Raw genomic sequence first — 12,989 nt, 5'->3', positions numbered from 1 at the left:
TGCCAAGCATAGTGGTGCATGCCCAGAGGCAAGTGGATCTGCGAGTTTGAGGCCAGCCTGGTCTACATAGGGAATTTCAAGTTAGCCTGGGCTATATAATGAGACCCTATCTTTAACAAAAGAAAAAGAATGCCGTTCTGGGGCTGAGGATATAGAGTGTTTGCCTAGCAGAGGTTCAGCCCTAAGTTCAGTCCTCAGAACTGAGGCATGAGGATTGCCATCTTTGCTTTAAGGATAAAAAATAAAAACTTTGCAGGACCTGTAAGTGTGGTGAAGGAAACAAAAGGCTGGCATTATCCCTATCATCAGATTGTAAAAGTATTAGTAATTTGTTGATATTTCTGGTGGCGGTCTCAGGTTTTTAAAGTCAAGATTCTTCCATGGCTTGGTTCAAAGGACGTTTGTTGTTCTGACACTGGAGTGAAGAAACGTCCCAGCAGAGCAGGATCCTGCTCAGATCTCAGAAGCCAAAGCTGCTGAATTTGCTCAGTGATTCTGCAGTTCAGAGTACCTTTCCTGAGAACCACTACAAAAGGGTTCCTCTTCGTTCTTTTCTCAGTAATTTGTCTGACATCTCTCTGTAGGGTGCCTAAGCGTCCTGACTTTTCCCACTTAACCAGCTCTCGTTCTTGGATCGCATTTGGAATTGCATGAGTTTTGCATGTTATTCTATTTTGGTTTGAATTTGCTTTTTAGTAACCAGATTGATACACAACTATTACTAGGTGAAAATAATGGATGATACTGAGACTTTCAGCAACATTTGCATCCCTTCCTTCCCTTCCCCCTTACTAATACCAACAAGGAGAATAAATTTCCAGATTAAACTTCTAACTGGAATCGACTCATTGGCTACATTATTGTTTTTAATTAACATCTTTGTAGAGATTTCCATTCCTTCTTCTTACAGAGTCTTAATTCTAGATATCTTGTGTTCACACTTCTTTCTACTGTTTTGTTTTTCAGGGCAGTCCTTTACTAAATGAAGTTTCTTCTTCCCATATTGAAACCGATTCCCAAGCCTTCCTTCCAGCAAGCAAACCGTCATCTGCCTACCCCTCCACCACAATCGTCAACCCCACCATTGTGCTCCTGCAGCACAATCGAGGTAAGGCGGCCTCTTGCAGGGAGCTGCAGTCAGCAGCGCTCCCCAGCCCTGCCCCAGGCCATCTGCCCCCGCTTCCTTGTAGGACCCACAAGATCGATCGATCGATCGGTCCTAGCAGGGAGACAGAGGCCCCTGATCTGGAATGATATCAGGTATCTATAAAGCTGGGCTAGTTCAGGGTCATGGCTAGACCTTGGTCTTTTGTGTTTATCTGCAGACAGTTACTGTACAAAAATGAGAGTTTGTGTCTCTTGGCTCTTCCGTCGTATGATTTGTAATGGTGTTGTGCCTCAAACATGTGGCTATAACATGTTCTTTTAAGTGCTGCCATAAATGACTGACGTGTTCAAAGTAGTAAGTTTCTAGAAAGTGCAGTTTTGAATACCAAATTTCCAAAAAGGAAACACTGAATAGGTTATTGTCTATGATGTAAAGCATATTTTTGTGGCTCTGTATCAGAGGCTTCTGGATCTTCTCCTGGTTATTGGCTAGTCCTCTTCTCACAGCAGATTCTGTGGTAAATGGCTATTCAGTGGCATCCTCTGTGATGGAGACGCATATGTCTGTTTGCACTGATTCCATTTACATGGCCCAGATAACTCTGCTTAGGGATTCTGATTGGTTCCTATTGTTTCTCTGGCTGTTCATTTGGTCCTGCTGCATCTCTGAAGGGGCCTCAGGGCTGATAAAACCCGAGAGCTTTGAAGTAGGTATTATATAGTTTTACCTTTCTGCTTTAAAATTCAGGCAATGGTTCTAAATCCCAACTTTTCCATTTTGGAGTTGCACAGAGGCCTAAACTTTGTGTTTATGAAAGTCCTTTTGCAGCATGAAATGGGACATTTTCAGGCTGTCTCCCGGAGAGGGCTCTTCTGCATTGAACTCAGGGAATAGTGTAGGGCTGGGTACTGTCTGTAGCAAAGCTTGGTTCCACACCCTCTTTCTTGTCACCTTCATCCCCCACTTCATAGTCTCCTCCCCTTCCTGCCCCTCCCTTAGAGAAGATGGGGCTAAAATCTAATTTCCATTGCTTTTCATATTGAAGAGAGCTTTCTCTTTCCTACTTCTAACTGGAAAAGTCGATGCATAAAACATTTTCTCTTGCTTAAAATATGTTCACTCACATCTTAAATGGTTGCTCTGGTGGTGTCAGTTTTTTTTTTCTTCTTTCTTCACTGTGTGGCCCCAGTGTTCTTCCAGAGAACAGAAGGGTCCTACGTCTGAGCGTCCATTCTCCCTCTAGCCTTGCCGCCCTCCCTGGCAGCAGCTCTCTTTGCCCAGGGTCTGCCATGCAGAACAAAGAAAAATGCAGAAAGAAGCAAAAGCTTCTCTGTGGACTTCTTCATGACTCATTATTCTAAAAAGCAAGTTGGTTCCCAGAAAGAAAGGCAGTTTCTTAAAAAATGGGATTTATTCCCAAGGCAACTTGGATTTTGGGAAATGCCAAGCTTAATGTCAGCTGCTTTTGCCAGGTCCCTCTGACAGCACCTACAGAGACGTTTTCAGGCACCTAAAATGCCTCAGTCCCTCTTTGTTTCTTTCTTGAATAAAAAGTGAAATTTTCCTATTCAGCAAAAAGGACTTTTGGTTCTTGCTTTTCCCCTGACCAAGTCCTTTTTTGGGGCTCAAATATTAGAACTGTCCTTCAGAAAAGCATGTGAGTAATGATGCTACAGGGGGATTTTTTTAAAATATATATTTATATAATTAACTAGTGGTTTCCCATAAAGAGAGAAACCATGGGTTCATCCCAGGTGGGGCAGGAAAGGTGGGGGAGAGTGAAAGAGGACTGTCCAGCAGTAGGGTTTAGAGCAAATATTTTTGATACTGCTTTGGAATGTAGCCAGCCTGGCATCTTTGCTTCTTCTCACAGAAGAACAGTTCCTTAACTATTACAAAATTTCCCAAGGGGTGATAACTTTACTCTATATCTGAAATTCTAGTTTGGTCATCCTTAAAAAAATTCCATTTTTTTCCCTGTCTTAGACTGTCACAGGGCACAGTTTGGAAACGATCCTCTCTCCCCTAGCCAGCCTTCTGCCAGTAGGGACAAACAGGCACTGAGCTTCTGGCCCGGTTCTGGTGGTTGTGAACGGCACAGTCCCTTTTCCACACTTTCTTGAGTTTTCATGCCAGTGTGTTCAGGGCATCACTTCCCTCAGTTAGGGATTCAGGGATTTGACTCAGGAAACCTGAAGGGCTGAAAGAGGTAGACGGTCCCCTGCTCAGGACCTTTCTGCCTCTACTGTGTGTTGGATCATCAAAGTCTAGTTAACTTGCAATTCAGATTCAGGAGCTCTGGGAATGGGATAGGAGAAGAAGGTTGCAGAGTTTTAGAAAGTTTGCCAGGCAGGCCATTGTGGTTTGCTATGGACCACTCTGGAAAGCAAGACCTTCATGGTTCCCAGACAGGTCTGTGGACAGGAACAGTCAGAGGATCACTCCAGTGCTGGTGACTGAAATGTTGGTGCCATTATCTGTGTGATATCCTGTGAACGCACAGCCATTTCATATCTTCAGAGGAGGAGCAACGGGGTTTTCTCAATTGCTTACATTTACTTCTGCTGGAAAAGGAAGACCCAGCTGACACCTTGCAGAATAGAATGTGGCACCCATAAATCCCTTTAGATCATAGCACTGTGACATCACAGATGGCAAACTGAGGCCAAGAGGTTACTTGACTGGTCATTGTCATATGGCAAGTTGCTCACTTAGCTGAGCTTGGAACTGAACTAATGAAGCTGGTGTGAGTCCCATGCACAAAGCTTATACCCTGGACAGATGCCATGTCAGCTGGCCATGAGCTCCCACACTGCTCTGTTTACTTCTTCCACACACCAATTCTAGCAAAAGGATAGGAATGTGGCCATGGGGGACAGTGACAATGAGCATGGGCCAGCATGGTCTATTTTTATTTCTCTGCTTGATATTTGGCAGCTGTGGAAGGTAAAGGTTACTTTTGTGCTTATCAAATAGTGAGTGTACACAGGATGCTGCCAACAAGACCTTGGCCTCCCCTCCACATGATTACCTAGGAAGGTGAGCAACTGCATTAAAGACAATAGGGATGAGGTCATGAGGGTTAAGAAAGAACTGGAGACTGTAAGGTGGAGATTTTGGTTCTTGAACCAGATGGTTTTCAGTGTTATCTTGAGTAATCTAAGCCCCTTATCCCTTAGCTAATGCTGATTATTTTTAGAATTTCTCTATTACCCGGGAGTGGGCAGGTGTTCGGTGACTAAGCTACAGTGCTTATTGAGTGCTTATTGAGGGTGTTCATTGAGGAAATAGCTGTACCTAACAGCCAAAGCTGTTGCTAAGATTTCAAGTGCTAGATGAGAAAGCTCTTACAACAGGGCTGTCATTTGGTAAGCTCAGGAGATGGCAGTTGTCAATTTTGATTCTTAATATATCTACCAAAATATACTGAGTCTGGGATTTTAAGAGGTCTATGTGAACCCAGAGGGGTTGGAAGGGCCATGAGTGATGAGATCACCTTGAGACAAGAGGGAATCTAGAACACTTTGGTGAGTACAAGTACTGGTGTAGACCTGTAGGTCGAGGAGCTGGGGTTCTCTCATTCCCATTTTGGGGATAATAGGAGCTGCATCATGACCCTGCCTCATCTGGGCTGTGTGTTTTAACACCCAAGCCTAGAAATCAGCAAGGACCAGAGTATGAGGTCCTAATTGGTTATGCTGGGACTTCTGTGTCTTACCAGGTGCTATATAAATATCACTTACATTGTGTTCTTTTCTTTCATCACAGAACAGCAAAAACGGCTCAGTAGTCTTTCAGGTAGGTGAGCCATCTGTTTATTTACCTGCTAACTTCAGATCCTGTTTGAGTTGGTGTCCAATCGGCACAGTCTTCTGAATTTCCCTGTGTGTTGATTGATGGACCATAGGGATGATGCAAACAGGAACAGTTTTTATAGCCTGGAGCAGACAGACCCATGAACCACAGTAGTAAAACGTGCCTTGTGGAACTGTGATGTGCACCCAGGTAGCCAGACCAGACTGTCTGTGCACAGACCAATGGGAGGTCTCCAAAGAGCACTCTGTTGCTCTGTCTCTCTCTGATGCAATGAATCAGGGGTTGGAAAATGTGGGAAGTTCTTCCCTTTTTGGATGAAAAACAACAACAACAAACAACAGACTGTCAGTAGGTGGATGGCCCTGAGTGACATGTCTAAGTGAGCACCCCCAGACCCACACAGTGCATGAAGCTGCCATTTGAACTCAAGTTGGTGTCAGTATCTCCTGGAAAGCTTGTTGAGACTCACTTCAAGAGGGTCAGATTTGGAGCTGGAGACATGGCTCAGTGGTTAAGAGCATTGCCTGTTCTTCCAGAGGTCCTGAGTTTAACTCCCATGAACCACATGGTGGTGAACCACATGGTGGCTCACAGCCATCTCTAGTGGGATCTGATGCTCTCCTCTGGCACAAAGTTGTACATGCAGATAAAGTACACATATACATAAATAAATAATACAATCATTTAAAAAAAAGAAAAAAAAGAAATGAACAGATTTAAAAAAACAAAAAGAGGGTCAGATTTAATGGACAAAGGTGACAATTTGGATCCCAAATAGCTGGTGCTTCCTTCCTTGCTGACCACACCCTTAGGTAGAGAGTGACCACCAAGGTCCCTAATGGTGCAGTGACCACAAATCTAATCAGTTGTCAGGGCTTACCCCTAAGAGGGTATGCAGGATGAGAACAGTGCTGACCTAGGGAGGGCTGAGATTCTGGGGAAACCCAGGGATGGAGGTCTTCAGTCATTCCCTGCTGCTTCTAACCCTGGTTTTCACACTGCAGTTCTCTTCTGTGAAGGAAGAAAGTGGCCGTGCCTCCCAGACTGTTGTGAAGCTCATGGTACACTCTGCTGATGGGCAGCTATGCCCCAAGCTTTGTGTGAAGTGCTTAGTAGAAGCCCTGTTGTCTGCAGTGCTTGCACTGACTCTGGTCTGTTACTGAGTTCTACTCTCGTGCCTGATGCAGAGTCAGGCTCTGAGGCTGCAGGAGGGAGCTGTGCTGCCCATCAGCAGCTAATGCTGCGGTATGATGGCTCACTACTGTTCTTTGCTTGTGGGCTCCTGGGGAGGAGCTAATGAAGGCAGCTGATTTAGTCTCCAGACAAAGCCAGTGTGTACACAGGGCACATGGAGCAAAGGCTCCTGAGCTCTAGCGTTAAGAACCTCTGATCCAGTGAGTAACCAAACCACCAGGTTTTGAACAGCTGCTACATGGTTTCTGCATGACTTTAGCATACCGCTGCTCTTGTGATTTGGGCAGAGCCTGAGTGGGGAGGACATGAGGTTCTCACACCCTCTCAACTTTATCAGGACTTGGCTACAGGACCAGAACAGGCTGTGGTTAATCTCAAGGTGCCCTTCACAGCCCTTCCTTGAACCACCAGGTTCCAGCACACTTCATTCCACTGGCCAGTGATATGTTTCCCCCAACCAGGCTTCAGTCTCACAACCTCCCAATGGTAAATCTTGAATTCATGGATGGATTAAACCATTGACAGGGCAGAGTCCTCACAATTTAATCATCTTTAAAAATGCCTTCATTGGCATATCCAGAGATTACTTCACTAATATCCTGGATGTTTGTTACTCTGGTCAACTTGACAATCAAGAGGAACCATTGTGGAGAGTTATTTGGGGATGAGCCTGCATGCTGTTTGGTCTTGTGTGGTTTGTGTTCCCCTTAATTAAAGACTTCAGGGACTGACACAGGGTGTAGAGAGGCCACTGTCCTTCCCCCAGGGAAATATAAGCTTTGCTTTAGACTGTCAGAAAGCTTTGGATACACAGAAAATCTGTTACATCTCCTCCCGAAAGAGACCCCATTTGAGGTTGTGATTATTATTTGTTTACTGATTCAAAATTAAAAACAAAAGATTTATTTTTATTTTATGCGTATGAGTGTTTGCGTGCATGAATGTATGAGTACCATGTGTGTGCCTAGGGCCCATGGAGTCTAAAAGAGGTCAATGAATCTCTTGGAACTGGAGTTAAACATGGTTGTGAGCCACCATGTGGATGCTAGGAAACAAACCTGGGTTCTCCTCAAGACCAGCATGTGCTCTTAACCACTGAACCATCTCTCTATCCCCCCAACTCAAGACTTTTGGGAGCACACTGTAAAACCAGAAAGATACACTCAGAATATGATGCAGAGGATCAGAAGGTGTGCTGTGAATTCAGAGGGTTGCCTTGACTTGTGTGGAACAGTTAAGTGTCACGTTAGGGTTTTACCATATCAAGTAACATTTTTTCTTTGGGGTCTGAGCCTTCCGTGTACCAGAATCCCATGACCTTAAGCTTCTAAAGTTTAAACAAAAAGGAAGGGGCGGGGCACGCTGATTTGTGTAGATCAAAGTGATTGGAAAAATCCATGGACTGTGTTGAAATGGCTAGAACCACTTATCCTAATCATTTTTTAAAAGATTTACTTGGCATCTCATAGTGTCACATATCAAGCAAAGTGGAGTTCGGAATCAGCTCTGTGACCCCTTTTTTATTTCACTTGAAGAAGGCCTTTCCAGGTGTGGGGAGAGTGTTCAGAGACCCAAGTCAAGGGTACACTGGGAACTCAAGAGTCCTCTTGCATTCTGAGTTTCCTGAAAGATCTTTGGCCTTGCATGGGAATTACCTGAGAAATTTCAGAAATCCTAGGAAGACAGTCTGGCCTAACATCCGTGGAAGTTTGTGGTGATGATATGGGGATTGGGTTTTCTGAAGCCCTCTTTAGGTTGACAAGGATATTTAGAGATCATTCTAACCTCATAGATGGAGCAAGGCTTTAAGAAGCGTGTCTGAAGTCAGGATGGAGTGACTCTGTTGGGTGGACTGCATGTTAGAAAGCACTGTTCCCAACCCCTCAGCCACTTCTTCATACACGGACACCTCTGACTTTGTCACAGCTTTGCATGGAACCCCAGATCCCACCTTCCTACCAGAGTATGTTTGTTTCCCAGACAGCACTTTGCACTTCGCCTCAGTCGGGGCGTACTTACTAATGGATGGAGGGTTGGGGGACAAGGCATGCTTTAGTCTTCACTGATAAGATTGCAGGCTTGCTTGGCTTAAGTCCTTTTGCCCTCCATCTCTTACCATCTGACACATCCTTCCTCTGTGTTGAGTTCATTCCTACTTCTTTTCCACACGTGCGTCCCTTTCTCTGCAATCTGGTACCTGCTCCTGTTACCCTCCTGAAATTGCTCTCTCAGAGCTTTTGCCCCTTTCCTCTTGCTCCGATGCCTCCCACATAGGCTTGGGGATTCTCGGCTTCTCTACCTGCTTCTTTGGTATTTTTCCATGTGTGACTTCATCCCTGGGCTCTGCTCTCACTTCCTTCTACCATAGCAATCTGCCATCATTCTTGTGTGCTAGTGGCTGTAAAACTCCATCCTGCCAAGGCATGTCACCCGGGTCCTGCAGTATCTCCTGGATGCCTCCAAGACTTTTTTTTTTAAACTATAGAGTCTTCTTGTCTTATTGGAGAGTTTAGTGCAATGCCAAATGCCAGGCGCCTAATTAAGTCAGAGTAGTTCAAGGTGGCACACAGACAACGATGCTATTCCTTCTGCCAGGAACACCCTCCACTTTCTTTTCATCTGGCTGGCTCCTCTTAGACAAGTTGGCTCTGAAACTCAATTCTGCAACTAAGCTGGGTGCTGACTCCTCAGTCAGCCCTCACTGCTCTGCATTCTCATTGCTGACCCACTAGAGTATAAGCCTCCTGAAGACGAAGAATCTGAGAGGTTCACTGTCATGCCCACGTGCAGAATATTAGGCATAGCACCTGCAGGTGCTTAGGGAACACCTCTTCAGTAACTGAATGGTCTGGCTTGGAAAAATGGTAACTATGCCCGTGTTATCTGTAGACCATACCTGGTTTGTTTGTTGGCTCTCCATAAGTTCCAGTCGTGAACCAGGTTAAATAAACTGTCATGAGTACCCAGCAATGTCCAGCTTTCTGAGCACTTTGTCTTACAGCATCTTTGTGAACTGGCCAATGGAAATGTCATTCTCATATTTCTTGAATGAGAAAACTAAGGCATGGGAAAGTTAAGTGAGGAGAGTTAAGTGCCTCCCCAAACCAGAAAGGAATTTTCCAGTAATGTTTTACTATCTCCTTAAGGCTTTACCTGTTCCTTTGCCTTCCCAGATATCTTCAGAACAATTTCATACCCCTGCAGGCTTCTCTTAAAGAGCCAGATAAGAAATATTTGATGCTTTGCAGGCCATGTGATCACAGCTTACTTAGCTTAGCCACGACAACACAAAAGCATTCATAAATAATGTGTGGACAACCCATCATGGCTGTGTGCCAGTAAGATTGTACTTACAAAAGCAGGTGGCCGGCAGTGGGCTGGACTTCACTGACCCCTGACCTACGTGGGGCTAGTTCCAATTGGAAGTTAGCAAATGTCCCTTTCCCCTAGCTGGATTGTGGGAGAGGTTTTTTTGCTCTGGAGTTGAAGCTTGTGATTGCTTTTCACTTCTAGATCCTGCCTCAGAGAGAAGAGTGGGTGAGCAGGACTCAGTGCCAACCCCGGCAGAACTCCCCTTGCCTAGCAGGGCTGCTGAGAGGAGAGCTAAAGATGACAGCAGGCGGGTGGTGAAGAGCGCACAGGACCTCAGCAATGTGTCTATGGATGAAGTGGGCATCCCACTCCGGGTACGGATGTGGACCTTTGGGTCCTCTTTGGGCTCCAGCTTCAACAAGTGCTGGCAAGATCTGTGAACACTCAAGGGGGTCACAGGGGCTTGGGGGGAGGCTTTTTCTCTTGGACACCAGCACAGACCACACCCCAGTGAGCAAATCCGGACTTCTCCAAAGTAGGTGTAGGGTATTAATAAGTCTCCAGAGAAAAGGAACACCCGGGGTGCGGGGGGAGCAAAGTTGAGGAACTTTCCTGCAGCAGAGCAGCCGATGGGCTTGGGCTGCACCTGCTCCACAGGCAAGGCTGTCACCGCTGTGGAACCCCATCAGCCATTCTTGTTCCAGAGTTAGGGGCATCCCCAGCAAAGTGAGGCTGGGTATCGGGGTTCAGGAAGAAGATGCTGGGATGAGAGTTTCCCATCAAGCAAGGTGAGCAGGACAACACAACAAGGCAAAGGAGGCCCTTCAAGGCCTTCAGGACCAACAGGCCTCTTCCTGCGGCCAGGTGTGCCAATGTTCCTGAAGGCCCCAAGGAGCTCAGGGAAACCTGCCCTTTGTGGCTGCATTTGGAGCAATCCCACGCCTCTTTATTGTCCACCAGACCACTGGCCACCGCAGCACGTGTCTTTGATTTCCATTTGGAAAAGGAGACGGTTTTTTACCCTTTCAGAGGGTGGATAGAAACAGCAGTAGTCTAAGCCTTTGAAGAACTCTGCTTTGGTCATGCATGATAACAGAGAAAGAGAACTATTACCAAGAGTGATTGTGGCTACCTCTGCTGGACATTATCTTACATTGCCACGTGAGCAGTGGAAACAATTATCATTCTCATAGATTGCTGCATCGGTCAGCTTAGCTGTGCCGTTAAGAACACTCAGCACAGGCTACTATGGAGAGACTTACTTGGGCTCGTGGCTGTGGAGGTTTGAGTCCACAATTGAGCCACCTGCTCTGCAGGGGCCCCTGGCAAGGATAGCACATCATGGCAAGAGTGTGTATCAAAGCTAGTGCCCATACCGTGTGCTGGGGAGCAGCCAGAATGGCTGGGTGGCATCCCAAATCCTTGTGGAGAAGGCAGTCATCCCCAGTGGTCTAAGGACCTCTCACTAGACCTTACCCCTAAAATTCCACAGCACCTCCTAGTGCTGCCACCCTGGGAGACACGCCATTAACTACAGAGGACACACATCCAAACACAGCATCAAAAAGGCATTAATGGACTGTGTGGGATCACATCACTCTCCCAAGATCTCACAATGTACGGTGTCAAAGTGTCTGCATCTATGGCATTAGTTGGTCTTTTTGGACACCTCTCTGCCTTGGACAATGCATTTTGACTTTTTTTTTTTATTTAATTCCCTCATCTGTAAAATGGGAGTGATACTATCTTATCCACCTTATTTTATTTTCACCTTTGAAAAAAGGCCTAGCTCCAGGTGAGCATGAAAACCCTGGAATTGGGTGCCATGTGGGTTCCATTTTAATGTATGTGTTCTAAACGTGGCTTTGTGTAAGGTGACTTATATGTATTTGTACAGAATAATCCAGAAGAGACAGAGATAGATTGTGGTAAGCAAGGATTTATTGCCTTGTGGTTCTGGGAGGGCTTAACTCCAGTTTCTTGAAGTCTGTGTGTGGAGAGAGATTATCTCTAAAAAATGAAATTTTGAGGAAGATTGAGACAGGGCTAGGGAGAAGGTTTGGTGGATAAGAGCACTTTCTGCTCTTACAGAGGACTCAGCATGCACATGACTGGGTCTGATGCCCTCTGCTGGTCTCCACCGACACTGTGTGCACATGATACACATAAATTAATGCAGGCAAAGCATTCATATACATAAATTAAAAATAAGTACATCTTTTTAAAAGAAAGAAAGCATGGGCATATTTCAAATCTGCCTTTGTCTGTTACATCCTTAGGCCAAATCTCATTTTTCAAAATCATCTGAATCTCTTATTATGGCTCTGCTTTCTCAAAAGTTTTGCTTTTAAAAAAAGTTCTTAATACTGTAGCTAGAGATGCATGTGGTAGAGCACTTGCCTATCATGTGCAAGGCCCTGGGATCTGTTCTAGTACCTCCCTGTTTGATTTTGATTTTGTGATCATAGATCCTCTGAAATGTGCTCGATTTTCCATTGTTTTTTACCCTTTGCTTATGTTTTCCTCCAGAATACCGAGAGATCGAAAGACTGGTACAAAACCATGTTTAAACAGATCCACAAGCTGAACAGAGGTACCAATTTTCATTTGTAGAAGCCATGTGATGTTGTGGGAATATATTACTGTTGGTGGTGGGCCTGTTCTCAGTTCATTTTGACTCTGGGAGCCGGACTCCTGCTATTGGATTACAGTAGGTACTGGCCTGCCTGATTCCAGCCATGTGCACTCAGAGCACAGGGAGAGGGCTGTACCTGTGCCTGCCTCAGCTTTGGAACTGGAGGTCAACTTGCAAGTCCCCCCTCCCAGCTGCTGGGCAGTGCAGGAGGCTGAGCTAGCACCCCGCCCGTGCACCCACACCTATCTGCCTGGGGAACCGACAGCTCCATCTCCCACCTGCTTCCAGCTTTAGGCATACCTTGTGTCAGCCCATGACTGCTTTGTGAGAAGATGGACTTGAGCAAAGCCCTGAACTGGGAGTTAAGAAAACTGTTCTTCCCTGGAGCCAGCCTCCGGGCGCTTAGGTGCTCTCAGGTGGATCTCGTATCTTTCTGTGTCTGTCCCGCTTCCAGTCCTGTGAAGGGATGTTGTGGACGTTCAAATGGGAACACACTTGGCTCTGTGAAGTGCAATGCTGGTGGATTTGCTAGTGTGCAAAGTGAGCTTCCCCTGCTGGGAACCAGAGCTTGGCAGGTAGAGAATCAGTTGTGAGCTGACACACTAGAGCTGCTGATTTGAAAGAGGTGCTTCCAGGTCAAGAAGCCCCCTGGGGCGGGGCTTTCAGAGAGTGAGCCAGCATGATGGCAGAACCCTAGGCTAGTGCTTTGGCAGATCACAACCCTACCAGCTCAGCCCCCGTTGCTGCCTGTGCTGCCGGACAGGCAGGGATGTCACTGCCCTCTGGGAAGGGAGCCACTCTTCCTGAGAGCAGAGCATCCTGTCTTTCTTGGTGCCCAAATCCAGTCTGGCTGCCTGCCGTGAAATACACTAAAGAATTAGTGTTCTGGTCAGTGTTCCCAGCTAAGTCACAAATTTCCAATCT

At 46.0% G+C, this 12,989-nt stretch overlaps 1 protein-coding gene across 1 annotated transcript in view; it reads left to right on the top strand.

The window, feature by feature from the left end:
• Sorbs1 (sorbin and SH3 domain containing 1) overlaps positions 1–12,989 on the top strand; it is a 240,448-nt gene that overhangs the window by 152,897 nt on the left and 74,562 nt on the right. Inside the window, 4 exon segments of the mRNA XM_037206757.1 lie at positions 967–1,108; positions 4,877–4,906; positions 9,632–9,804; positions 11,960–12,023. Of these exon segments, the coding sequence (XP_037062652.1) occupies positions 967–1,108; positions 4,877–4,906; positions 9,632–9,804; positions 11,960–12,023 (409 nt within the window).

Source organism: Peromyscus leucopus, chromosome 1 (assembly GCF_004664715.2).
Source record: "Peromyscus leucopus breed LL Stock chromosome 1, UCI_PerLeu_2.1, whole genome shotgun sequence".
Lineage (NCBI taxonomy): Eukaryota > Metazoa > Chordata > Mammalia > Rodentia > Cricetidae > Peromyscus > Peromyscus leucopus.
Note: the sequence above shows the minus strand (reverse complement) of the source record. Positions and strands in the feature narration are given on the sequence as shown.